Source organism: Periplaneta americana, chromosome 13, assembly GCF_040183065.1.
Source record: "Periplaneta americana isolate PAMFEO1 chromosome 13, P.americana_PAMFEO1_priV1, whole genome shotgun sequence".
NCBI lineage: Eukaryota > Metazoa > Arthropoda > Insecta > Blattodea > Blattidae > Periplaneta > Periplaneta americana.
The window spans coordinates 121150407-121178078 of NC_091129.1; the positions used below are offsets into that span (position 1 = coordinate 121150407).

The window sequence follows — 27672 nt, forward strand, 5'->3', positions numbered from 1 at the left end:
TGGATAGGAAATTGAATATTATATGAATTGTTAAGTAACAGTAAACAAAAACAACAATTATGATGTCTAAAACTCCAATACACTTACCTTCGCAGCTATCAAAACACCTTTCATCATAAGGCTTTGTAAATCTTTCATTAGTTCACCAACATCTTTTAATTGTGTAACTTTCTAAAACAAGAAATAAATTAAATGAATCAGAAGAAAGAATTAAATTACAAACTACTGTGGTAGGTAACATCAAGTAGTGATAGTTCTATACGCATATGTTAATAGAAAAAGAATGATGAAGAGGGAAAGGAGGAAAGGAGGGGCAGAAGAGAGAGAGTATAAGAAGAACAAAAGAAAGAAATGGGATAAGGTAAGTGGAGAAAATAGGGAAGAAAAATAAACATGGAGAAAGCGAAAGAGGAAGAGAAAATTAAAAAAAAGAATATCATCAGCAAATATACTCTGACTGTGTTGTACATTTAGTAACAGTTACAAATCATTTATTTTCATCACATCAAACATTAAAATATAGCCACCAGTGTAGCTTTGTCGGTTAAGGCACTTGCCTACCGATCCAGAGTTGCATTTGAGAGTGGGTTCAATTCCTGTTTGGGCCGATTACCTGGTTGGTTTTTTCCGAGGTTTTCCCCAACCGTAAGGCAAATTTCAGATAATTTTCCGTAAAGTAGTTTCAAACAGGACGGTTGCCAACATTGATTACGAGAATATGCTGTTGGTTATCATTTAAGTATATAGGCGTTTTTTAATAGCTTTATAGTAAAAATAATGCCAATTTTTTAATACTAGCAAATACTCTATAACACTAATACTGGAAAGCTTGCCTGTTTAGCATTGCAAGCGGCGGCGAAAAGTGACTGTGGTGCTATCTAGCGGCTTGGATTGTTTACACTCTCCTTGAGGCGTGCTAGGTTACGTGAGGAAAAACGGAGAGGTGTGCATTTGATGTCAATAAAAAATGCAAATCAATAGTTTTATTTAGAGTCACAAGGTTCACAATATTTTAAATTAATAAGCAGTTACAAAGTTATTGGAACAGAAATGAAATGAGACAATTCTCGTATTTTCAAATGATTTAGTTGTGCATGACATTAGAAACTTTCATACATCGCGTATTTCGTTCCTTGGCTAATGGTTATCCATTTTATTTTTGATGTAACAATTTATTAACACACTGAAATGTTTGTCAGTGAAGATACTGGCACAGTCGCTGCTTTAGGGATAAAGCCTGTATTTTGTATTTTACCGGTATTTTTTACATCAAGCAGATGTGATTTTAAAATCTCTCCAGGCATGGTACCTTTTGATAGAAAATAAATTATACGTAGTTTGCTTTAAAAGTTTGCACATTTCTCGAATAATGAAAACCAGTGCTTGATTTGCAAATGGTACTTCTGAAATTTTTACGTCGGTTGAAGTTTGTTGATTATGCCTATCTATACCTAATTCAACGAATCTCTGAAAGTGTCTGTTTTAGCATTATAAGTTGTTTTCCTTCAAAGACCTTTTATCTTCAACAATAATAGTTACAACTTTTTCACTCAGTGGTAGAATATCGGATTTCATTTTTAATAATTAATTGTAGAATGGTACGATTTATACCGGGCCTATACCAAATTCGTGAAGTCAATTTTTGAGAGATCTAACTGTTGGTAAACATAATTTAATTCTTAGAAATCTTTAGCCTTGAGGTGAACATTAATGGAATGTTGCGGCAAAACTTTTATCGTAACTGGAATATCGGTTCCCCATTTCCTTCTTTTTAAGTACATTTGTGACTAATGAATTCATCATCTTGAACATTTTTAATTAAATCGGCATTTGGACATGCTGTGTTCAGAGCTGTCATTTCCACTTAAGCCATTTTTTATTTTTTAGGATTTCTTGCATCGTAAAAAAAATGATCTTAATTTAGTGAAATATTAATAATGACTTTAAAATGTAGGACTAGGCAAATTATTTGTCCGAATAACTACCTGAATCACTTATTATGAAAAAACATGAGTCCACTTTCTTTACAAAATCAACAATACACATTTTTGTTATGCATCTCAAGACACACTATTTGGATTTAAAAAAGTAAAGACTTTCAATTTTTTATACGGAGAAACTATAAAGAAATTGTATTTTATATGAACAATTTAAAGTAGATTTATGCAGTTTAGTAACTGTTTCAGTTAACACAAAGAATATGTCATTGCTAATGCATAATCTAATTATACGATGGAGGAGTATGGTCTGTCGTTTCTGTCTAATATAAGAAAACCCATAGCTTTCTCGATGCAAGATCTAATATGTTTATTTGGGACATTCGCGATTCTTTCATTGTGCTTTGATTTTGACTCATATTTTCGGAAGAAGGAGCTGTTAAATTCAGTGGAGGAAAATCTATTATCTTCACTCTCTTATTAAAAACAGAGTATTAAAAATTAACAGCTCTACGACTGATTCGAAACTTCGGTATACTTTTCCAATTTATTACACTCTATTTTTATTTACTCTAATGTTTCGAATTATGGTTATTGAAGTCCGATAATCAAAAGTAATCTGAAAATGTTCTGTGATTTTTGTACATAACATACGGTATTCTATCTCTCTAATTTTAAACGTTTCGTCTAGAACTGTTGACAGCATTTTTAGTTAGTGCTCGCATTTTGCTTATGATATTGTTTGTGTTTTGTTTTTTAAAGAGGTTTAGATAAGGACGCAAATAGTGATAGTAGCTGACACGCCCTAGTAAATCTCATTAAATACCGTCTGTCTATATGAGCTTGGCGCACCTAAAAGACAAAAGCAAATAACTGTAGTACCGGTAGTAGAAACAGTAATAATAATAATAATAATAATAATAATAATAATAATAATCATCATAATAATAATACTTACTTACAAATGGCTTTTAAGGAACCCAAAGGTTCATTGCCGCCCTCACATAAGCCTGCCAGCGGTCCCTATCCTGTGCAAGATTAATCCAGTCTCTATCATCATACCCCACCCCCTCAAATCCATTTTAATATTATCCTCCCACCTACGTCTCGGCCTCCCTAAAGGTCTTTTTCCCTCCGGTCTCCCAACTAACACTCTATATGCATTTCTGGATTCGCCCATACGTGCTACATGCCCTGCCCATCTCAAACGTCTGGATTTAATGTTCCTAATTATGTCAGGTGCTTATACAATGCGTGCAGTTCTGTGTTGTGTAACTTTCTCCATTCTCCTGTAACTTCATCCCGCTTAGCCCCAAATATTTTCCTAAGCACCTTATTCTCAAACAACAACAACAACAATAATAATAATAATAATAATAATAATATAATAATAATAATCATAATCATCATCATCATCATCATCATCATCATATAACAGAAAAGTAATATTCTACTAGTGTTTACATGAATACTCCCAATCTCTATCTTTTGGAAATCTGAAGAAAGATCTAACATATTTTGCTAGGCATAGTTTTCACAAAATATAGAACAAACATTTCCACATTTAACTGACATTGGATAGGCTAGAACTATAATGAGAATAATCCTTAGGACATCATGTGTTTGTTGAAGAACAAAGCTCATATCACAGTTCAACGCGCCATTCGTCATGTCATCCTCGCTGCCTACAATCCCTGCCGCTAGATAGCACTGGTGAGTCATTCACCACTCTTACCGTGAACTTTCCGGTATTATCATTGTAGAGTATTTGATACTAGTTAGGGCAGAAAAGCAAATAATAGTTACTCTAATGCGAATATAACCACAAAATCTATATTGAAGAATCAACATGGAGATGGAAAGCTGCAGCGAGGCTGTGGCTGCAAAAGTAGCGCCTTGTGTGTGAAAAGACTTGCAATCTCCAGTTGCAACTTTTGCAGCGCTCGGGTTGCACAGCACGAAAAGTAGTGTGCAGCGCGCTACTTTTGGCTTAAGTGTGAACACGACAGCAAGAGTAGCAACATGTGACCGTACCTTAAAGCTTGGAACAATGGGTGAATTCTGGATGACTGTTTTGTTTATTATAATTTTTCCAATATCTGACATTCTTTTAAAATGATGTAAGACCTGAATACCGATCATGCTTCTCTGGCCACTGATCCAAGAGACTCTATCTGCATTCTGTAGTACAGTATGTAAATTTTACAGTCCACAAATTTTAATTTTTATTAATTAAAATCATTATTGTAATTCACTTTATCAAAAAGTTATACTAAAATTCAATGGACTTAAGAACCCAGAGCAAAATTTTAATCCTTGTACTTCTTACAACATTCTCAAAACTTTTCAAGTGATTCACATACAAACTAAATCGCAAAAGCATTTTATACATAGCAAAATGCTATAAAAATAAAGAACTGAGAAAACAGTGAGAAAAGCATGTAGTGGAGAATGTGCATGTCTTTTGAAAATGTCCACTGAGGATTTAAAATGTGTGATGTGTGGATAGAGAAATAATTTGACTTTTTATGGAAAAAACAAAAATTTTTTTCCAAATACCTCAAATTTCGCTGCATCTCTCAGTACAGGTTAGAAATAGAACTGAAAGGACAGATTATTCACCTGTTTCACAACATTCAACTCTTCTCCACTTAAACATGGCAAGAGCACAGCTGCCATATGAGGCCTGTCCATCTGCAGACAGCGTTCAACAAGCTTCTTCAAGTTAATGCTTCTCAGGACTGGACAGGACTGAAGCAATATCAAACTGTGCAAGCACTTGTCGTCTTCCTCACCTGGAACACAGAGACCAGGATGTAGGTGAAAACATCTCCACGGTAAATATTTAATCTAATTCTTATAAGGACGAAACCACTTATAAGACCAGTTCCACAAAAAAATTAAAATGAGAGTGAAGATTAGACATGAGTGAAACCTGCCTGACTAAATGACAGCATGTAACATGAATTTTATGCACAAATAAAACCATATCACAGAGAATTTGATAAATTAGTATTTCAAAAACACATTATGAACTCAAAATTAATCTCTCTTCATAGTACAAAGCACTCTTCGCATAAGCTCATGAATCAAGAATCAACATTGTACACACAAATTAATGATCTACCATGGGAGTGAATATTCTATATTAGATATCGTAAACCATGTAACGTTCATAATATTCTTCACAAAATAACATGTATTAGTAGTTATTAATACTTGTAATACATGATAAGTCATATGATTGAAAACTGAAATACAGTAAAACCCTGGTAAGACGCTGTTCAAGGTACCGCGTGTAAACCACGTATTAACCAGGACCGCGTATTAGGCGGGTATACTAATTCTGACTTATATACAGTATCTATTAGCATTTTTATTTATTGAAATACATGATTCATGAAAAGTAATATAGTATTACTCCATTATGTAATTACTGTACTGTACGTCAAAGACATTTACAATATGTACTGTACTTAATACTTTTGGAAAAAAGTCACTTATAGTTGTTTGCCGTGTGCGTGTTCTCCAAGTCCTCATATTTACCACACTTCAGTTTCTGCGATTGTATCCTCCCGATGACGTCGCAACTGTAGTGATTGAGTCGCGATTTTTTATTATCGTTCATAATATTGATGATGGGATTCCTAATGAATCAGAGAGTTGTTTCTGAGTAAGAGTACTGTTCTCATCGTACTTTCGTAAGATTTCCAATTTTTCCGACACAGAAAGCGCTTTTTGTTTAACATTCATTGTCATTGTAATCACATTCACAGACACTTCAATACACTAAAGGACAACAAACTGCCCAACAAAAATTTCCAGAATTTTATTACGGCCGAGTGAGGAATGCTGTTTGAGAGAGAGGGTTAGCAAGAGGGTGAGGTATTGTAACTGTATGTAAGCTTTAAGCACAGGTAAAGAGTCGAATAAGAGAGCGTAACAAGAGGGTGGGGTATACTAAGGTATGAAGTATGAAGGTTTAAATGTGCAGGTAAAGGGTCGAATAGTAATACTTTTCAGGTTAATGGCACCGGTGAGCTCAATGTCCAAGATGTTTCATTGCTGTTACAGTACACTGCTGAAAATTACATTGAAAATATTCCACAAAAAAAGTGTATTATGCGGGACTTGAGCACAACAAACGGGGTATTTTATAAAGGCGTTATATATGAAATGTGCAGGGACCGGACAAAAAAGCGTATTACACGGGATAGCATAATAAGCGGGTGCATCCTATCGAGGTTTAACTGTATTTTTGTAATATTGGAACTTTTTTGCTTCTCTTGTTTTAACATCTAATCTCCGAATTTCGCTTCAAACAATACTTGTAGCTGTAATTCGTGAAAATATCATCAGTGCTTCATTAACCACAATCATATGATTCGTCAAGATACTACAAAATCACTTCAATATATCGTCGGTTTACAAGTAAAATACATTAAATCGCAAATATTACTTCTGAGAAAAAGGCCTATATAATGTACATGTCTAAACTTAGAATTTGACAATTAAATACACATAAAGCGGAACAACTTACTAAAAATAATATTTTGAAGATTCAGTTTTTTCAAGAGATTTCAAAACGCTTTTTTCTCAGACATAATATTTCTTACTTAACATGTTTTACTTGTAAGCTGACGATATTTTTGTCACGTTTATCATTAATGCAAACAAAGAGTGCCGAACAACCACTTCTTGAAGTGAGCAGCTGCCACTGGCTGGCCACCATGTTTCCATTTGATGCTTCATTGAAATAACGAAAGGAATGAATTATGTGATTAAAGAATTTCGTTTTTATAACATACCATTCTTGAAGGGACTGAGCAGCACCACTTCCCAAGCACGAACATACTCTGCACTACTTATTATGCAGCCAATGTCTTCAAGATGCAGCAATACTGCTTCCAAGTCTTGAACCTGCAGAAAAGAAATATATGTGCGTGATTGGTAATACTTAACACCCTGTCCATTGACAGAGGTGATTATTCGTTTAATCTTACTTCCATTCATGCAGTTCTAAGAGACAATAAGATAATTGTACTTCTAATAGCAATCATTTAACAAACAAATGTGTTATGCAGAGATGCCAAAATAATAACAATGACTATAATTGGGGTGAGTTTTTCTGGGCTAAGAAGCATTCTACTGGCAATGTTACACAGCTGTTGATGAAATGTCTGGTCGTAACATCGCTAGTAGACCACAGCCTCTAGCTTGGAAAACACTCACCACATTGATGCCGGCCGTGAAAGTCTACATTTTGAGAGGAACTGTAATCATTTGTTTAATACCTTTTTAAATAAAGAGACTCTTTTGAGATAATAGGATAACTACAATTATTATTGTAATTATCTATTTAATGTCCTCTTGGACTAGAGAGATAATATGTACATCCAATCAAATATAATACATGCGTATGAAATTTGAGGAGTACTGGCAAATACACCATCATCATCATCATCATCTCCTTTATCTGCTAGGAGCTAGGAGGAACACAGGACATTGACAAAATGTCTCCAACAGATCTTATTCTGCACCAGTTTCTTCACCTCCTTCCATGTTTTTTTCTTTCGTTATTTCCTCAATAACTGTTCGTCTCCATATTTGTTTTGGCCTTATTTTTATAATTTCTTATTAGATATTAGTATTATTTATGTTGATTTTATAAACTATCAATTTGGGTTTGTAAACATTTTATTTTAATTGGTTTTCCTTTTTCTGCATTCCCTTGAGGATTATTTTCAACAGATTCATTGCCTTTCCTTAAAGTGCGTCCTATTCTATTCAATTTTCGTTTCTCGTTATTACCCATAAGTACTGGGTATTTATAATTTAATTTCTTTTATGATAGTTTTTTCCCCATAGACCTTTGTAATTTTTTCTGGCCATCTGATTTTTAGTATTCTTCGTATGAATACTTGCAATTTATTTTCAATAATTTTACTTGTCTTCCAGGTTTCACAACGATATAACAAAATTGACTTGATGTTACTATTGAGGATCTTCAATTTAGTACATCTTTATATGGAACTTGATTTCCAGATTGGATACAATTTTGTCAAAGATTAGTTTTATTTATTCTATTTATAACATCCTCAATGGCTTCATCATCTTTGCTGATCACAATTCCCAAATATGTGAATTCCTCATCACTACTAGTATATTTGTTATTTATTGAGAATTTGTCAGCTTGTTTACTATTAAATCTCATTTCCTCAGTTTTCTCTATATTTATTTCTATGTGTGCTAAATTTTTAATTTTTCTTTGGATATCTTCAAAACTATGCGAAAGTAAACAGATATTGTCTGCAAAAGCCAAATCCTCCAGTACATTAAACTCCACTATACCAAGGTATACTGACAAATATACACACTAGCTAGAAAACAGTATATTCAGCATAAGTCTCAGTTGTCCACAGACTATATCAATACATGCTATGGAGATGGAGTTAAACAAAGAACCACTAGAGTCGACGGCAATTCGGAAGGCGGTTGTCTGCTAGTGTTTACGTCGAGACAGATAGAGCAAGGCGTGTACAACATTGCCACTTCGTACTTCACAAGCACGTGCAATACAAATAGCGGAGAGAATTAAAATTATCAAAAGACAATAATGATCTTAGCCATTGATTACTGTAAGCATGACACCAAACAAACCCTGTTTCATTCACTAACAATATTCTTTGCACGGTTCTCAATCCCACACCACATGCTTCTGCAGTCGTTCCTTGCATGTTGGCAACATTGTTGCCAGCATCAAGATGGCCGGCAGAGTTCTGCTCGTAAACGTTTTTAAAACAATTATACACCTTAAACACTATTTTCCGCGCCTGCTTGTGTAATACTTATCTTTTTACAGTCTCTTCTTCCATTTATTTACCTTACACACACAGTAAATGTTAGTTTTACTTATTCAATGTATTGAAACACTCGCACGTGAACAAACGAACTCGGGAAGTGCTTGTTATAGACTGATTCTGATTAGTTCTATTGTACAAACTTGTGACGTCACATACCAGAAATGCTACGGTGCATATAGAAGCTAACAGCCTTAAGAAATGCAGTCTAGTCTAGATACATACATCAGCAAAGGACAGAAAACTTACACTTAAATTTAAAACATTACATTGCCACATCCTTCACATCAACTTATCAATACTTCAAAATTTAATAAGCAAAAAATATCATTCCAATATTATAGCTAAATTTTACCTCAGAATTATAATTATACACCTCAAAAGATACTTTCAGTAAATGACATACTCTCAAGGGAATCAATAAAACCACTAATTAAAACTGACCTTCCTGAGAACATTACTGAAAAATAAACACACTAGGAGATGCTAAGGAATAAATGCTGCTTTAGGATACTACTTATCATCAGCATATTCACTGAATCCCAAGTTGCGTTACTTTTGCTAGAAGAACTCGATAATTCCCCAGAATCTCTCTGGAATTGTACCTTCTGATAGCTTGGACTCACCATGCCATATTTGGTCATCTGCTTAAGGAGTGACACCCAGATGTCCTGCTGCTGAATGTTAAACTCCACACAGAGACGGGCTAGAAGCACAAGAGCCTGTGGATTGCTGTGCTGCAGCCTCCAGATGCCTCCGATGAGCTCCACCTTATTGCATGACTCAAACATTTCCACTGAGTATGGCAACCCCAGCTGCTCTAAGGTGCTCGTGTACCTCAGACTCCTCCACAGCTGCCTGGACATCAGACACATGATAATTTATACAAGACGACTGAAGAGAAACAGCCAACATGCATCTCTGCATGTTCCAAAGACATGCTGTAATTATACACTAGATTTATAATATTACAATACATCATCGTCGTCGTCGTCATCGTCATCATCATCATCATATTACAGAGAATGGATTTTGCATCTGCATTGGACTGACACCATACTTTAATCCTTTTGGTATTATATTTGCCTCTTTGTCTCGTTATATGGTTCTTTTCAATATTAAACTTGGCTCTGATTGACTGAACAGTGTGACTTTTGGTGTTCCAAATAACTACTTTAGTACGCATCTCTCAGTGCAGTCCCTATCCGGAGATCCGTTTGAGGGACTATTTTGCCTCCGGAGAATTTTACACTGAGGGACTCCATGAATCATAAGCAGTGAAAAATATAGTGGGGCAGCGTTGGTGTTAATGCAGCTTATGTGGGTACTTCTTTGTTACTTGTTAGCTTAAACAACAAGTTTAAGCCCCCTCACCACGACAAGGTGAGTAACCACAAGAGGGGTACAAAGGAAAAATTTTACAGTCTGTACAAAAGAAACCAAATGACCTGGAAATGTACAAAAACTTGCTCAGACATGTTCAAACATTTTTAACAAGAGCCAGAACAGGTCACATCGTCACTCAATTTCACATTTCTGATAATCCTACTTGTCTGTGGTGTAATAATCATGATGAAGATCTTCTATACTCTCCATCCGTAAACCATAAAAGAAGTCAATTAAAATGATCAGTACCAGTTGCAGAAGACACAGCTCTGCAGTATATATTGACTACACCCCAACTCTGGCTACTAGCAACAGGCATCTATAATTGTAAACCGATCAAAATACACCTTATTTCTCGTGAAAAACAACTGAATAGACTACAGTGGACTATAGTGGACTTTATGTTGTCAACAAACAGATGGATACATTAAGAAGATTGATTCTTCATCATCATCATCATCATCACCATCATAATAATCATCATAATCATCACATGCTGTAAAGTCTAAGCCTACTGCAATGTGTTCAGTAGGATGTCAGATGTAAATACCTCAGGAACTGCTGTTTGGCTCTTGTAGAATTTCAGGGAATTAAAACAAACTGTACTATGAAATACCTGTGTCTGGATCAGTTGTAGCCAGGGCTGGCAAGATAATTTACTCATTAAGTTCTTTTTACGTAATTTACTTGACATACAAAACCAATTTTATATGGAAACGTAAAAAACTCATTTTCTTTCGTGTATTAATAATATGTTGTTGTTTTCTAATGCCAGGCATTTGACAATAAAGTCATTTGACCTCTTGCACTCCAATATTTTTCAAAGATATTATCACGGTCAGCCACTGAAGCACAGATTTTGAGGTGTTTCGAATCCATTTCTTGGTTTGAGTTGCACAATGGGCAGTTAGGGGACTGACATATTCCAATTCTATGCAGGTGTTTGGCCAAACAATCATGGCCTGTTGCCAATCTAAATGCAGCTATTAATAATATAAAAACTATTTTAATTATATTGCATTCATATTGTGGTAGCAAACCAAGTGTTGTTATATAATTCGATTATATTCGGGATAACTCGAAAACATTCACAATTGCCTAGAATCAGCTGAACACAAAAATCACACTGTGCCGAATTCGCCATCATCTGTCACAGCGCTTTTTCCGGAGCTATCACAGTTCTCAGCTTTATTATCTGCCAGTATAGGAGTGGCATTTTAGGAGGAAATGTTTGAACCCATAAATGACGTTATATTAGGCAGAAGCATTTTAATGGTACCCACAAAAACGCAATATGTGATTGGACTCTAATACAGAACGAAGAAAACGTAAAAGGAAGAAGAGAAGAAACAGTAACAAGAGAAAATGAAAGGATGCAAAGAGAAGTTTTCGAAGAAAAGGAAGGATGAAGTGTTACCTGATGTCGTCAGCACATTTTCCAGTAATTTTTTCAAGTTTATCTATAGGTATGACAGTCATCAGACATTGCAATGCCCTCAGCCGCACAGTTGTGAAGCATTCTTCACCTGGACGAGGCTTCAAGACCAGATTCACCAAGTGTGTGATGAACAAGTCTCCATCAGCAGACTGCAGGATGTAACAAGCCCTGTGAAACATATTTTACAGCATCATCTTTATTTCTCTTCTTGTATGAAAATGAGACAGCGTATTTTGGTAATTGTCAAGATAATACCTGTACAGATTGTCATCATCGTCACCATAATCTTGTTTAACTGGACTTGAGACAAAGGTGTCATCTAGGTTGCCAGGCTGGGTGGTAGCAGCTGGTTGAAGCCACTGGTGAAGCTGCCCTATGCAGAACTTGATGTAGGCCAACTTGTGCAGGTCTGCCAACTCTCTTACTGCACGATTTATGTCTGCACAAAGCATTATTTTTCTCTTTTATTCTTTGAAACAATTTTTACTATTGAAAAAATTCTTGTATTTATCACGATTTATTTACAAAATAACTTTAAAATTACCACAAGGTTATAGTAGAAGTGAAGTGTGTCAAGAGAGTGAGAGTGATAATGGAGGCATTTGTGGTGTCAGTGAGAGGAAAAAAGGAATGCGAGTCAACAGCTGGCCAAGGTTAAGGGGCGCAAGAAAGACGAAAGGGGAAAAAAAGAAGGTTTAGTGGCAAGAAGAGGAAGTACAGCTTGCAGAGTGCTGCATTGGAGTTAAATCGCTCGCTTGAACTCGGTCGAATGCCACACCCTCGAGCGAGATAAGATCAGTCGTGATATGCTCGTAATAAATAGAAGCACAGTACAAGGTCATCTCACCGACACGCCTTATCTTGTATGGAAGGCGACAGATAAGATACACATATGCTTTGCTCACACGGTAAAAATAAGGCTTTATTTTCTGCATTTATGACAAACGTTAGTGGAACAGCCTAATGGAATGTACCAAAACAGTAACATGAAGTTATAAATAAGATAGTATGAAAAACTTTGATATACAGTCATTATTGCTAATTAATAATTATTCAATATTTGATTTACCACATATATAATATGATAGATCCATACATAGTGTTCCGCCTATATACTGCGACAATGTAGAAACTTTTACAAAATATTATTGATATAGCAGTAGATTAATAACAATATTAGTACAGAGATAACATCACAGAAAATATAATAAAACGAATAATCATGCTGCACAACTGTTACAGACTCAAAGATTGATATACTAATTATTAGAGATTATTATTATTACTAGAACACTTGATGCGGTTCTTGCATTATCGTGATTGTGTTCTCCATTTATAATAATTACATTTACATCCAATAACATCTATCAGATGTGGCAAAAACAAAATCACTCCTGTCTGCTTGGGGGGGAAAAACATTTACCTACAACATTTATATTACCGGTACATTTTAAAGCAAGTTTTATAGTTGTACTATGGAGAGGTTAGTTAAACACTGAAAAATTTTGAAATGACAAACATCTATGATGTTATTACACAGTTCATCACTGTAACAAGAACAAATGCCTAACGCTCGGCTTATACCGTTCGAGGATTTATCGCTCGCGACAATTTTACCCATCATGCATGTGCGCTACCTATTGGATTATGCTATGAACTACTTGGCGCTCGAGCGAAAACGTCTGATGCAGACCTCTGACAGCTTGATTCAGGGATTTTGGCCCTGACAGCTTGATTCAGGGATTTTGGCCCTGACAGCTTGATTCAGGGATTTTGACCCTTCCAAAAAGTAAGTAGATAGACTACGAGCGAGTTACTCAACACTACTGGCGGGCTGGGTCGCACAGGTCAGGCCACATAGTCGTAACACTTCCTTCTTATCATGCCATGGTACACTCCATCTTAAAAACATATTCTTCCACATGTTTCGTTACTAACCACTATGTGTTGACTAAACAATGTCATGATGACTTATATTTCTTGACATGGAGTGTCCCTCAGCTACAAGCAGAGATATTGTTTTCATTCTTCCTCTTCTCCTCCTATACACGTTTGTAATTAAATTTCTTTCTTATGGTGCAAAAAACAGTTTCTTCTTTCCCAAACCATCGCGCTGACCACATTATCCCATCCTTCCAAACTCTAAACTGGCTACGGCTTAATGAACGTAGAAATTTTCATTCTCTTGTTCTCCTTTTTCAAGTCCTTCACACTTAAACACCTACCTACCTTGCCTCCTGTTTCAGTTATATCATAATCTTTTTACCCGCACACAAAATAGCCGCATACTAGCCATACCAACACATAAGACATCATCGTATTCATCATCATCATACACAATCTTGCTCTCATGCTTGTGGAATACCCTACCCAATGACATCAAAGACTGTCGGAATTTAGTAGTGTTCAAAAGCAAGCTTATTAAGCATTTTCTTGCTGCGTAGAGTAGGTTTAATTTTTACTTAATCAATAAAAGAAATGCTTCTCTCTTCTTAACTTTTACAATAAACTGTCTAGCTTTTATTAATCAGTTAATCTTTTAGTACTTTGATTTTTATTGTATTTGTAAATTTAATATTAATTGTAATTGTATTCTTAATATTGTAGTTGTAATCCCCTGGTAGAGGGGAAGAGAAGGACTGATGGCCTCATCTCTACCAGGTTAAATAAATAAATAATAAATAACTGTTTTAATTTTTTCCATACTTAGCACAGCACATTTTCTTTTGACACTTGTAGAAGACATTTTGTATAGGAGGTAAGGAGTAGGAACAACTGAATATACTGGACGGCTTGTGTGGAAGTTCTTGGGGTCATTTCTTTGAAAGCAGGTAGTGATTATTTTACACATTAGGAAAAAAACCCCATCCCGCAAGTAACTATTTCTGTTGCTGGCACCCGAAGCATTCCTACTACATACTGTGTAATGGTAAAGGACTGTAATAACTCTCTCTAGAAAAAATACGCACTAACAATGTACAGGACTACACTTTTTTTTCTGCAGAAAAAAAGAAAGAGGGCAGGAAAGACAGTCAGATTATCCACCAACTAATTAACAGGATGACGGATAATAGGGTTTCTACTGTACATACAGGCATCATCTACAGTAAAACCTCGATAAGACACGCCCGCTTATTACGCTATCCTGTGTAATATGCTTTTTTTGTCCGGTCCCTGTACATTTCATATATAACACCTTTATAAAATACCCCATTTGTTGCGCTCAAGACCCGCATAATACGCTGATTTTGTGGAATATTTTCGATGTAATTTTCAGCAGTGGAACACCTTGGTCACTGAACTCACTGGTGCCATTAACCAGAAAAGTATTGGTATTCGACTTTTACCTGCAATTTAAACCTTAATACTTCATACCTTAGTATACTCCACCCTCTTGTTACGCTCTCTTATTCGACTCTTTACCTGCGTGCTTAAAGCCTACATACAGTTACAATACTTCACCCTCTTGCTAACACTCTCTCTCAAACAGCATTCCTCACTTGGCCATAATAAAATTCTGGAAATTTTTGCTGGTCAATTTGTTGTCTTTAGTGTATTGAAGTGTCTGTGAATGTGATTTATAATAAGTGTTAAACAAAAAGCCCTTTCCGTGTCGGAAAAATTGGAAATCTTACTTAAGTACGATGAGAACAGTACTCTTAATCAGAAACAACTCTCTGACTCATTAGGAATCCCATCATCGACATTAAGAATGATGATAAAAAATCGCGGCTCAATCACTACAGCTATGATGTCGGGAGGATGTAATCGCAGGAAACTGAAGTGTGGTAAACATGAGGACTTGGAGAACACGCACACGGCAAACAACTATAAATGACTTTTTTTTTTTTTTTAGAAAGAATTAAGCACAGCACATAATGTAAACATCTTTGACGTACAGTACAGTAATTACATTATGGAGTAATACTGTATTACTTTTCATGAATCATGTATTTCAATAAAGAAAAATGTAATAGATACTGTATATAAGTCAAAATTAGTATACCTGCCTAATACGTGGTCCCGGTTAATTCGCGGTTTACACCCGGCCCCTTGAACAGCGTCTTATCAGGGTTTTACTGTATATACATTTCCATTGTGATGTCAATGTTTATTAAGCCTATGTTTGATGGTAGGATATTAAAGGAATTAAATAGAACGGAAGTAGAGATTGTGTTTTGAGGAAGAGGTAAATTAAAGAAACAAGTCTGAAAAAATGAAAGGAAGGAAAAAAGAAAAAGAGATAAAAAGAAAAGAAAAAGACAAACAGAAGGAATGGTGTTAAAATTAATGAAAGAAAACAACAGATGGGAATGAGAAAAAGGGAAAAGTAAGAAACGAAGGAAAGAAGCAGGGAACAGAAAGAGGAAATAAAAAGGGGAAAAATGAAAGACATGAGCAAGGGCACTGAGAAAAGAAGAAAAAACGATTAATATGAATGGAGCCACTGGCATAGCTTAGTCGGCTAAGGTGCTTGCCTGCCGATCTGGAGTTGCGCTCAGGTGTGGGTTGGACTGATTACCTGGATTGGTTTTTTCCGCGGTTTTTCCAACTGTAAGACAAATGTCAGGTAATCTATGGTAAATTCTCAGTCTCATCTTGCCATCACCAATCCCATCGACGCTGAATAACCTCGTAGTTGATACAGCGTCATTAAATAACCAAATAAAAAAAAAAGAATGGAAGAAAGAAGAGCAGTAAAAGAAGGGAGATAAAAAATAAGAAAGAATTAAAGAAACAAAGGAAGAACTGGAGAAAGCAAGTAAGAAATGAAGAAAATGGAAGAAAGAAGGAAAAGTTGTTGTTTTCTAATGCCATGTGTTTGACAATAAAGTCATTTGACCTCTTGCACTCCAATATTTTTCAATGATATTGTCATGGTTAGCCACTGAAGCACAGATTTTGAGGTGTTCCGCATCCATTTCTGGTTAAATGGCAAGTTGTAGCTGATTTAAGTGAATACCATATTTTAACATTTTGGTGGCTACTTTATCCACATACAACCCCCAGAATGTCTGGAGGACCACACCTGCTATTGGTCTACTAGACCAAGTTGGGAGATCTTGTTGATCACCAGCTTTCCCTCCTTAAGCCACTGGAAGACGATTTTAGTGCCATAACAGGTCAGCACTAGGAACAGAAAAGTAGAAAGGAAAGTGAAATGAACCCCTAGGCCTTAAATGCTCTAATACCATCGGGGTCGAAGCAAGTAAGAGTTTAGTCAGAAGACTGGATAGGAAAGGGTAAAGAGGGAATTAGATATTGAATAGAGGAAAATTATACCAAATTCGATCATTAACTCATCAAGCTGACCAGTGCTAATTGATGAGTAGCCCCTCCCTTTAGTTCAGCTTGTAAAATTATGCTTACTAACAGCTGCACCACGGGAAGGTAGGGATGGGACATTGGGTATTTGTCCAGGTTGGTTTCTTAAAGCCTTCAATGGGAAGGATTAATGGCTCTCCCTCCTGTATTCGACAAATATCTTTTTGAGCCGAAAGAAGAAAAAGTAGAAAAGAATAAGGAAAATTGAAGTGAGGAAGGAAGGAAGGAAGAAAAGAATAAACGACGAAAATTAAAAAAAATAAGAAATAAAAGAAAAGAATGGAAGGAAGACATAAATTACAAATAAAGGATAAAGAAGAAAAGGAAAAACTGGAAGTAAAGACTAAAAGAAACGAAAAGAGAGGAGAAAGGCAGATGGGATGGAAAGAAAAGCACTATTAAGACATAAGTCTGTGAATCACAAAATTCCACCATATCCATAGGGCATACCTGGACAATACATGGTGCTTCCTCTAGCCTTGGCAGTAATACTGACGTCTTGGTACAAGGCAGGCAGAAGCTCCAAGGGCTTGGAGACAAGTTGCAGGTATTCAGGACTACCTAGCCCAAACTTGTAGAGAACATGACGAGTTGCGAAACTCATGTAGTTGGCCCTCACTTTGGTCAGATATTCCTCTGCACGCTGACTTTTCGAGTGCTCGACCCACTTCTGTGTGTGCTCGTAACATAACCTGGCCGCATGCAGTTTGTCAGCTCCCGGGGGCATGTGGTTCATCACGAAGTACATGCAGGCACTCGCCCTCTCCAGGTTCTTGATCCTGTTGACGCATTCCTCCAGCTGCGTCAGGAGCAGTGAATCACGCGAGCACACACTCCAACTGCTGTGCAAGTCCGAAGACTTCCTACCGAGCACCGTCTCCTTGATCGCAACACTGCAGATGTTGTCTACACCTACACCAAGTGTGACACTTAGCTCCAACCACTGTTTGTAGGTCCTCAGATTTAGCTCGGAAGTCAACACAGACCAAGTTTTCTGGTTGAGAAATGGCAGAAATGGAAGGCGCCAATTTGCAATCACAGGCAAGGCAGTCGATTGGTGAAACTTTTGAAACCAATCATCCACCTCTTCTTGCTTAGGATGTTGAATTCTCTTATACTTCTTCAAGAACAGAAGTATGACTTTCTTGTCGGTAAGTTTATGTGCAGGTATGAGTTTTTCAAAAAGATTTATAATATAAAGATACACTTCATAGTTGTAATAACTGATGTCGGCTAGCACTGAATTCAACTCGTCAGTCAAAGTTTCCTTGTCTTCAATCATGCCTATTATGTTTTTGCACATTTCAGCAATTTCTGCTTCATTGTTTTTGACGATCAGTATCTTTTCCCCACTTACTGTTTCTTCAATCTCGTACTCTGGCTGCCAAGAAAGGAGAACTGTCCTTAGATACATGATCATGTAGTCCTCAGATTCCAGTTGGAAATCTGTACAAAACTCGAATATCAGTGAGACATCTGCTCGTTTTAGCATCATCATATGTAATATTTCGTGTGCTTCCAACTTTAACACGTCTACACACGACATGCCACAAGGTGCCAATTTCTTGACCCACACACATCTGGTTCGCACAGGCATGAGATGGCTACTGTCCAATTTACAATAATTACAAAAGAGCACACCTAACTCGGATATGAAGCTCGTTTTCTTGTAGTCGTTTCTGTATGTTGACATAGCTTCCTTAAACCACTGATCAGCAAACTTGATTCCAAGGAAAAGGAGTAATGCAATTCCCAGGTTGACGTCTAGGTGAGAAGCAGTCACCACCTTCGAAAGCAACGTGAGTACTGAATCATAAGCCAGTGAGTTCATTTCAGTGTGTGAATGGCCTGCTCCTGATAGAGCCAGCGCGTTCAAACAGCACCACAGTCTTACTGCACCAAGATCCTGATGGTGTTCCTGGAGCTGCCTAATGACTCCTTTCAGCTGTTGCTGTGAAATAAACCGAATTTAACGTATATATACCACAGTTGTTCATAAGAATTTTTAAAGATAATTTTTTTAAATTATTTACTTATTAATCTGGTGGAGTTACTTCAGATCAAGATGATCTAAAGATAGGGTTATCACATCTCTAAACGTAAAAATGAGGACATCATACCAATTGGGCTCTTCCAACCACAAAATAACATCTTAAGGTACGGTCACACGTCGCTACTTTTGCAGCGCTACTTTTATACTGCAGCTGCAAAAGTTGTGTGTCGTGTTCACACGTAAGCCAAAAGTAGCGCGCTGCATGCTACTTTTCGTGCTGCGCAACCCGAGTGCTGCAAAAGTTGCAACTGGAGGTTGCGAGTCTGTTCACACACAAGGCGCTACTTTTGCAGCCACAGTCATGCTGCAGGTTTCCATCTCCGTATTGACTTCTCAATATGCATTTTGTGATTATGTTCGCATTATTAAGAAACTCATGCGAAAGCTTCCTTATCTATTATTTGCTTTTCTGTCGTATCTAGTATGCAGAAATTGACATTATTTTTACTATAAAGCTTTTAAAACGCCTATATACTTAAATGATAACCAACAGTATATTCACGTAATCAATGTTGGCAACCCTCCTGTTTGGAACTACGCTACGGAAAATTTAAAAAATGAATTATATCGTCACCAATTATGCTCAGACTGTGTTGTGTATTTAATAACCGTTACAAATAATGTATTTTCATCGCATTTAACATTAAAATATATCCAAGCAATAAAAGTATCATTGGCACATTTGGGTGGTAACACTGGTTGCAACCGCAGCAAAAGTTTCAACAAAACCGATATCAAAAATGCTGCGGCTGCAACCCTGAGAACCCTGTTCACACGTCACTACTTTTAAGTTGGGCGCAGCACGGAAAAGTAGCGGGCAGCAGGTTCGGCAGTCGCTACTTTTCGGGTTGCACTGTTGTTCACACGTCGCAGTACAAGAGTTGCGCAGTTTTTTGTACTGCATCGCTGCAAAAGTAGCGACGTGTGATCGTACCTTTACAGATACAAATTCATACGAGGCGCGTCCATAAAGTAACTTTCCCACTCGTCTCACAGCTAGCAAACCATATGCTGCGCAAAGTGACTGCATGTACGTGATACAGTAATGTCCTGGCATGGTGCATGCGCTAGCGGAACTTCCCAAGTGCTCTCAGTAGCTTTGTTGCATTGGTTGAAAGTGGACGCTCCTATTCCAGCTCCCGCGGCATGTGAAGTGCGATCAGTGATAAAGTTTTTGAATGCACAGGGCATAGCGCTGATTGCAATTTATCGTCAGCTGTGCCAGGTCTATGTCCCGTGCCGTGGCGTCGCGTTCTAAGGCATCCCGCCTAGGGCTCGCGTTACGGAATGCGCGCTGGTTCGATTCCTCATGGGGGAAGAAATTTTCTCATGAAATTTCGGCCAGTGTATGGGACCAGTGCCCACCCAGCATCGTGATGCACTTGGGGAGCTACGATTGGTAGCGAAATCTGGTTGCGAATGCCAGCTATAACGGCTGGGGGATCATCGTGCTAACCACACGATACCTCCATTCTGGTTGGATGATCGTCCACCTCTGCTTCGGCATGTGGGCGTGAGGCCAGCAGCCGGCTGGTCGGTCTAGGCCCTTCATGGGCTGTAGCGCCACGGATTATTATTATTATTATTATTATTATTATTATTATTATTACTATTATTATTATGTACCAGGTCTATGGGCAAGCAGATGGTGCGTTGCTCCACAAGGTTGTCTGTGATGATAGTTGGCCTCCCACTGCACTCCTTGTCATGCACATTTTGGCGTCCTGCTGAAAATTGTCTACACCAGCAACACACCATCTGCTTGCTCATGACGTTAGGCCCATAGACCTGGCACAGCTGATGATAAATTTCAATCGGTGCTATGCCCTGTGCATTCAAAACCTTTATCACTGATCGCACTTTACACGCAGCGGGAGCTGGAATAGGAACGTCCATCTTCAACCAATGCAACGAAGCTAGTGAGAGCACTCGGGAAGTTCCGCTAGCGCATGCGCCATGCCAGGACACTACTCTATCACGTACATGCAGTCGCTTCGCACAACATATTATGGATTGCTACCTATGGGACGAGTGGGAAAGTTACTTTATGGACGCGCCTCGTACAATTAGGCGAAGTCATTCAACTTCAAACAATGAAAATGAATTCAGGTATGTATAAGGTTGCAAAAGGGTGATGCAAGAATTCAGGATTCCAGCCATCCAATGCAACAAACTGTAATTGCGACTTAATTTTTTTAGTATGATCATAAAAATACACAGAAACTTTAGAATATCCAACAAATAACATTAATACCACACAATTATACAACTGAATTTATAATTCAGTTCATTACTTCATTCTTAATCTTAAACCAGTCATATTTATCTGAAGGTAAAATCTTCTTCAGCAACACATTGCTTTGCAACACATATTCATGAAATTGCAAGCATGACATTCTCTTCATTGAACCATCAGAATTGCTCTAATGGATTCAATTTTTAGCCTATTCCTGTCATCTGTTCATTGCGCATTCATGAGAGAAAATATTCTTTCCACACATGCATTATGGGCAGGTAAACAGAAATAGAACTGGGCAATCTTTAGTAATTCTGAATATTGCTCACTATTTTTACAAGAACTGAAAAATTCCACCCATTTGTCACTAGCTAGTTTTTACATGAAATTACTGCCAGAGTCAGGTTCATTCAGTTTTTCTTTCACAAACTTTATTAAACAGTGATTGATTGAATGCTACTAAGTCATCAACTTTGTAACCATGCTTCAATAAGTATTTAACAGTGCCTTCTAACAGAGTAAATGTAATAAATTTCATTTGTGCAGGCTTCCTAAAGACCCTACAGTGAAAGTTTTAAATCAATCTTAAAATTCAGGACATTTGTTGATTTATTGAAAATTGGGCGGGACACTTCTTCATGCACTAAAATTCAGGAAAATCTCGCTTTTTCAGGACGTATGGCAACCCGAAATATGTAATATGCTGCAACGTTTGACAAAGTCATTTGAAATGTTGTTTTCTAATGCCAGGCATTTGACAATAAAGTCATTTGACCTCTTGCACTCCAATATTTTTCAAAGACATTATCATGGTCGGCCACTGAAGCACAGATTTCATCATTTGAAATGTAAGATACATTGTGGAATAACTGCATTATCTAAATATTGTAGAATGAAAACAATTTTGTGTGGATGAAACTTCCTTCTTTTCATTATACAATAATGTATATTTTTCAAAATAAACTATAACTAACATTATTTTCTGATGCACTTACGTTATATTGAGATTTCGCTGTAATTGTTACACAACTGAAGGCGAAAATTGGAAGACTGAAATTTATGAATGTGTTCCATTAAGCCTCAGAAGCTATCAATTATTTTGTATATATATTAAGATCGAAGGAAAATTAAAGAAATAGATTGCAATACTTTAGCCGTCATGGCAGTCCAGTGCCTAGAGTGCTAGATTCATAACCGTGTGAACTCGGATTTGATCCCTGGCATACACTCAATTTGTGAATGCATGGGCATGTGACTGGATGCTCGAGATGGTTAGTCAACAAGGAGAAATTTAAAAATATAATATCCAACAAAAATGTTGTTGTTGTCTAGTGCCTTGCATCTGGCAATGAAGCCATTAGCAGTCCAACAAAAATGTCGATTAGTAGAATTTCCGAAACAATCTAGGCTCCATTATATTCCAAAATCCATAAACTTAACAAATATTTTGTTATAATACTTATAATTATCTATACAAGAAATAATAACAATACATTTCTTTGTATTTGTAAACTTACGATGTTCGCATCATTATATGTAGCATTGCACAAGTGGAAAGTTTCTTGCAAGAAAGCTAGAACATTCTTCTTGTTGCTAAAGAGTGCAGGATCCCGATAGAGGGAAGGAAACAATCGCCTTGCAACATTGCCCTCTGGCTGTGAAATCATCAATTTTGAAACATCAGTTCCCTCATATGACACCATCAGGTATTTCACAGTGTACACCAATTGGAGGAAAGACACACATGAAGACAACTCATCTGCAATCACAAAAATAGTAACATTTGTTACAAAGAAATCTTAGCTAAATGACTACACTTCAAAATTAAAATGACTTCAGGCTCGACATTTAAGGTAAGTGTCACCATGAAGTCCACTACACTACTCTGTGCTTTTATAATTCTGTGCCCCAACCTCAGAAGTGGGTTACAACTAAGCCATGGCCAGGAGAGAAGACCAGAAATGTCGAAAAGACAACCTGGTGGCATTGGATTAAAATATATATATATATATATATGTTAATTTGAACAAACAGATACATTTACCAAAATTTTCGCACTGCAATTGACAGAAAGGACTTTCATTTTAAGATATAATTTATTTTGAACATGATATAAGTATACATCTCACTAACTTCTGAGGCAAACTGACTAGATGATAATGATGACCCAGTTACCATATAATGCTTTAAAGATATAGACTTCGGTAATAGACTATGTACTAAAAATATATGCAGTAAAAATAACACACTACTGAAAGGTACACGGGGAAAATGAACAATGTCACAATTATTCTCTTAAGAGTGATGTCATTATCAAATTCAGTATATTACTACACTACAAACTTTAATATTGATTTTATCAAAACTGGTAATGGAGAATTATCAGTCATCCTTTCTTTCATTTTCAGTAATTAGATCATGTATCCTTCAATTTATATACGAGATTTTTTACTTCAAAAACATCATTATTACAATTTCACATTTTTACTGAAAAGTGAAAAGTATTCATTAAATTTTTTTTTTAATTAAATGAGTACACATTTTTAATCACAGTAGTAATTTAGGCCCAAGAATATATAACAAATTTATATTTAAATATCTTAATCTTGTCAATTCTATTATGTCTAGTATTAAATTAAAAATGTTATGTATGGATTTTATAAATAATGAAAAACTGTAAATGTAAATATTCTTATTGTGTAGTAGTAGACATAAGACAAATTGTATCAAATACTTCTTAATTTCAATTCAGGAATCCTCCCCTGAGCAAGCGTTCTACTCTTTCAGGGGTGAGCTAAAGTTTTATCTGTTTTTAGTATATTTTATGTTACAATTATTAGCAATATAAATAAATACATAAAAAATTTACATTTTACATTTCAATGGATAACATCCCATTGTGGAATCCTGGGAAACGAGAATGCGGATGCACTAGCAAAGAAGGGCAGCACTGCTACTTATAGACCTGTTACTAAATCTACGTATTACTCTGTGAAAAGATTTATTAAATCTACATACTGTACTTAGACTTCAACAAACAAATTTGATAACACAATCTCAAGGGAAAAAATGGAACTCTCTGCATCATAATCCACAGATGATTCCCGATTTACCACGCAAATCGTCTGTAGCTGCATTTAGATTGGCAACAGGCCATGACTGTTTGGCCAAGCATCTGCATAGAATTGGAATATATGTCTCCTAACTGTCCATTGTGCAACTCAAATCAAGAAATGGATTCAGAAAATCTCAAAATATGTGCGTCAGTGGCTAACCATGACAATATCTTTGAAAAACACTGGAGTGCAAGAGGTCAAATGACTTCATTGTCAAACGCCTGGCATTAGAAAACAACAACAACAACATTTTCTTAAACTTTAATTATAATCTTATTTATAAACTTTAGAAAAAATAAATTACTAACATCTTCTCAAAGTACTGTATGGCAAAATTTCTTGTATTTACATCTGAACGAATTGTCTATTAGGTTACAGTACAGTCATCAAAATCATTTTATCCTTTTGTTAGGTTTTAGATTACAAGAACTAATCTTTTATCAGCATTTACATTGCTCTCATATCAATACCTGCTATTATTCAACTGTCACCTTGAGTGAGTAGTTGTTAATTTTACCTAGAGCTACCAAGTTTTTAGACTGCCAATAAGAGACATGATGAGGTCCGAGCATTGAGATGTAATGTTTATCACAAGGAAAGTACACATAATTTCAGAGAATCCCATATGCATACCATGCCATATTATTGCAACAGTTTTGTACCTCTCTGAAAACACACACACAGTGAATTAGCAGCTTATTTTATTGTAATTTTATTACTTGGAATTTATATTTAAAAAACAAAGTACCACATTTTTAGAAACTGAATTTATCACATTACAGTGCAAATTGTATTATGATTATTGATATTTCGTTTCTTTTTTATCATTAGCTATCTTAATTGCTTAAAAAAATGAATGAGAACTATTATTACACTTTAAAGTAACTTGGACTTCAGCTTTTGTATACACTGTATACCTTCCTTAAATTTTTTTAATTCTTTATAAAAACTGTCTATGTAGAAATCTGGACAAACATGTAGTGAATTTCAAAGAATGCACAATCTGTTCAAATTTTGAAAATTAAAATTAAGTGGATTTTAGATGTTTGAAAACAATTTTCTCAGTGTAGTTATATGATTTTTCTAAGTAATTTACAACACTGCTGTAATAATCCAATCTTTTATTGGACGTCCTATATGAGGTCAATAAGGGACAAGCTTTTACAATCTCAAAAATGGGATGTCCCATATAATACAGGCCCCTGGCAATCCTAATTCAACCTCATGTCACCTAGAATATCAGACTAGCAGAATTTCAGAACACTCTTACATCATAAATGGTAGACACTAGAATGGGACTTCCACAGTGATCATGTAAGAAATGAAAGTGCAATGTTGAATATCTGGCTTGTTTACCTAGAGGGCACTCCGTGCACATCTTACAGGCAGTCTCATAGGCTAGTTGTGGCAATCCCTTAGTCTGTGTGTCTTCTGCACAGCACGCCTCCACACACTCTTGTATCACGGTAAGCAGTTTCTTGCACACCAGTTTTGGAATGCAATCAATATGATTCCTGTGAAGAGAATAAGAAAATTTAAGACTGTCACTCATATTTGAGTTCGGGAATGAGTGGTAAAGCTTCAGTTTTTCATATAAGGGTATTAAAGTTGATATGTCTCCTACAAGGTACGCAGCATCTTCTGTATTACTTGACCTTATTAACTTTAAATCTGGAGTGGGGGGAAATAGAGCATTGTTAGTCAGGTGCTTTCCACTGCTTGTAGAAGCGATAAGAAATTAGGGTAAGTGACTGTACAGTCCTTAAAAAAATAGTCACTCTGTCATCCCTACATAGCTAAATAGCAATTCATCATTCTAATGATACAGTAATATATTCAGACTATTAATAAAAATGTCCTTACAAAACACGGTACAATGAAACCTCTCTTTATGGATACCTCTTTAAGAAAACACGTTTTATAGCAGAAAAAGTTAAAGTTCCCAGAAAAAGGGATAGAAAGTTCCATACTGAACTACCTCTTTAAAATGAACACTCTGTTGCTTCCCAGCTCTCATCCAGTAAACATGCATACATATTGATAGATAAGCTCGTTTAAAACTATTGGCGACATATTAATATACTACACCTCTTCTTTATGACAGAAGACAACCTTCAACAGCAAATACAGAAAGTAGTACCATTGACAACTTCTGGTGACGTATTATTACACTACATCTCTTCTTCTAGATAGAAGACTATCTTCAAAGACAAATACATAAAGTATTACTTTGAAAACTTTTGATAATATCTTATGAACACACTGTTGCTCTTAAATAGAAGACATCAAAACTACGTAAATAATATAAAATATATATATATTTAATCAAATGTCATTTAAAGTAATAAATGTATAATAATCTTCCAATTTAGTAAGCATGTCAACATCAACTTCTAGCCAATAACACCAAATTTATAATGCTAACATACAGAGCTAACACATACTTAACCAAAAAACAATAATATAACACAATATTCACATAAACAACAAATACAATATACAACAGACTCTATATGATATAAAACAACCGTATCATGTATATGATTTGTAAACAAGTCTTCATGTACATTAATATATTACATTTGCATTTTAATCACAAAATATTTCAAAAGATTGTACAAAAATAAGAAGATGAACACTTGTAATATATTTCCAAATATTTGTATTTCTATCTTTTAACTCTTAATTTTAACTTTATCGACATTGATATTTGTTTGTTACGCAAAAATGAGGTTAATATAATGAAAATGTAAGATAAAAAATATATCTGATGATATTGTGATAAGAGCGACGAAAATATTTATACTAATAGTTAATTATGTAATATAAAGGAATTATACCTTGTATATGGTATGTTAAGTCACAGACTGAAAACAATAAAACCACTTAATTACACAAATCTAGCTTTCAGGTAGCTGATATGAACAATTTCAAGGGAAAAATTATTCTGGGGCCAGGTATCGAACCCGGGACCTTTGGCTAAGCGCACCAACACTCTACCAACTGAGCTACCTAGGAACTCTACCAGACACAGACTCAATTTTTCCCTTTATATCCACATACCTCAAAGTGGACTGACAAACTGTCAAACATCCAACACTGAATGCGCACAATCTCTGTGCGACTTAAATTGTGGTTTTCTGTTAACAAATAGTGACGTGTATTACGCAAATCTCGCTTTCAGGTATAGCTCCCTGAGAAGCTGATTTGAATAATTTCAAGAGAAAAATTGTTCTGGGGCCAGGTATCGAACCCGGAACCTTTGGCTAAGGGCACCAACACTCTACCAACTGAGCTACCCAGAAACTCTATGACACACCG

General features: G+C 36.0%; 1 protein-coding gene across 5 annotated transcripts in view; it reads right to left on the reverse strand.

Annotated features, from left to right (window-relative positions):
* Positions 1–27672, reverse strand: part of LOC138712324 (kinetochore-associated protein 1-like) — a 76460-nt gene that overhangs the window by 9637 nt on the left and 39151 nt on the right. For all 5 annotated transcript variants that reach the window (XM_069843960.1, XM_069843961.1, XM_069843962.1 and 2 more), the window contains exons 16-24: positions 25708–25865; positions 22753–22994; positions 17397–18897; positions 11877–12060; positions 11601–11789; positions 9424–9655; positions 6746–6857; positions 4560–4732; positions 88–171 (exon numbers count right to left, since the gene is read on the reverse strand). In XM_069843960.1, the coding sequence (XP_069700061.1) occupies positions 88–171; positions 4560–4732; positions 6746–6857; positions 9424–9655; positions 11601–11789; positions 11877–12060; positions 17397–18897; positions 22753–22994; positions 25708–25865 (2875 nt within the window). The remainder of the gene's footprint in view (positions 1–87; positions 172–4559; positions 4733–6745; positions 6858–9423; positions 9656–11600; positions 11790–11876; positions 12061–17396; positions 18898–22752; positions 22995–25707; positions 25866–27672) is intronic.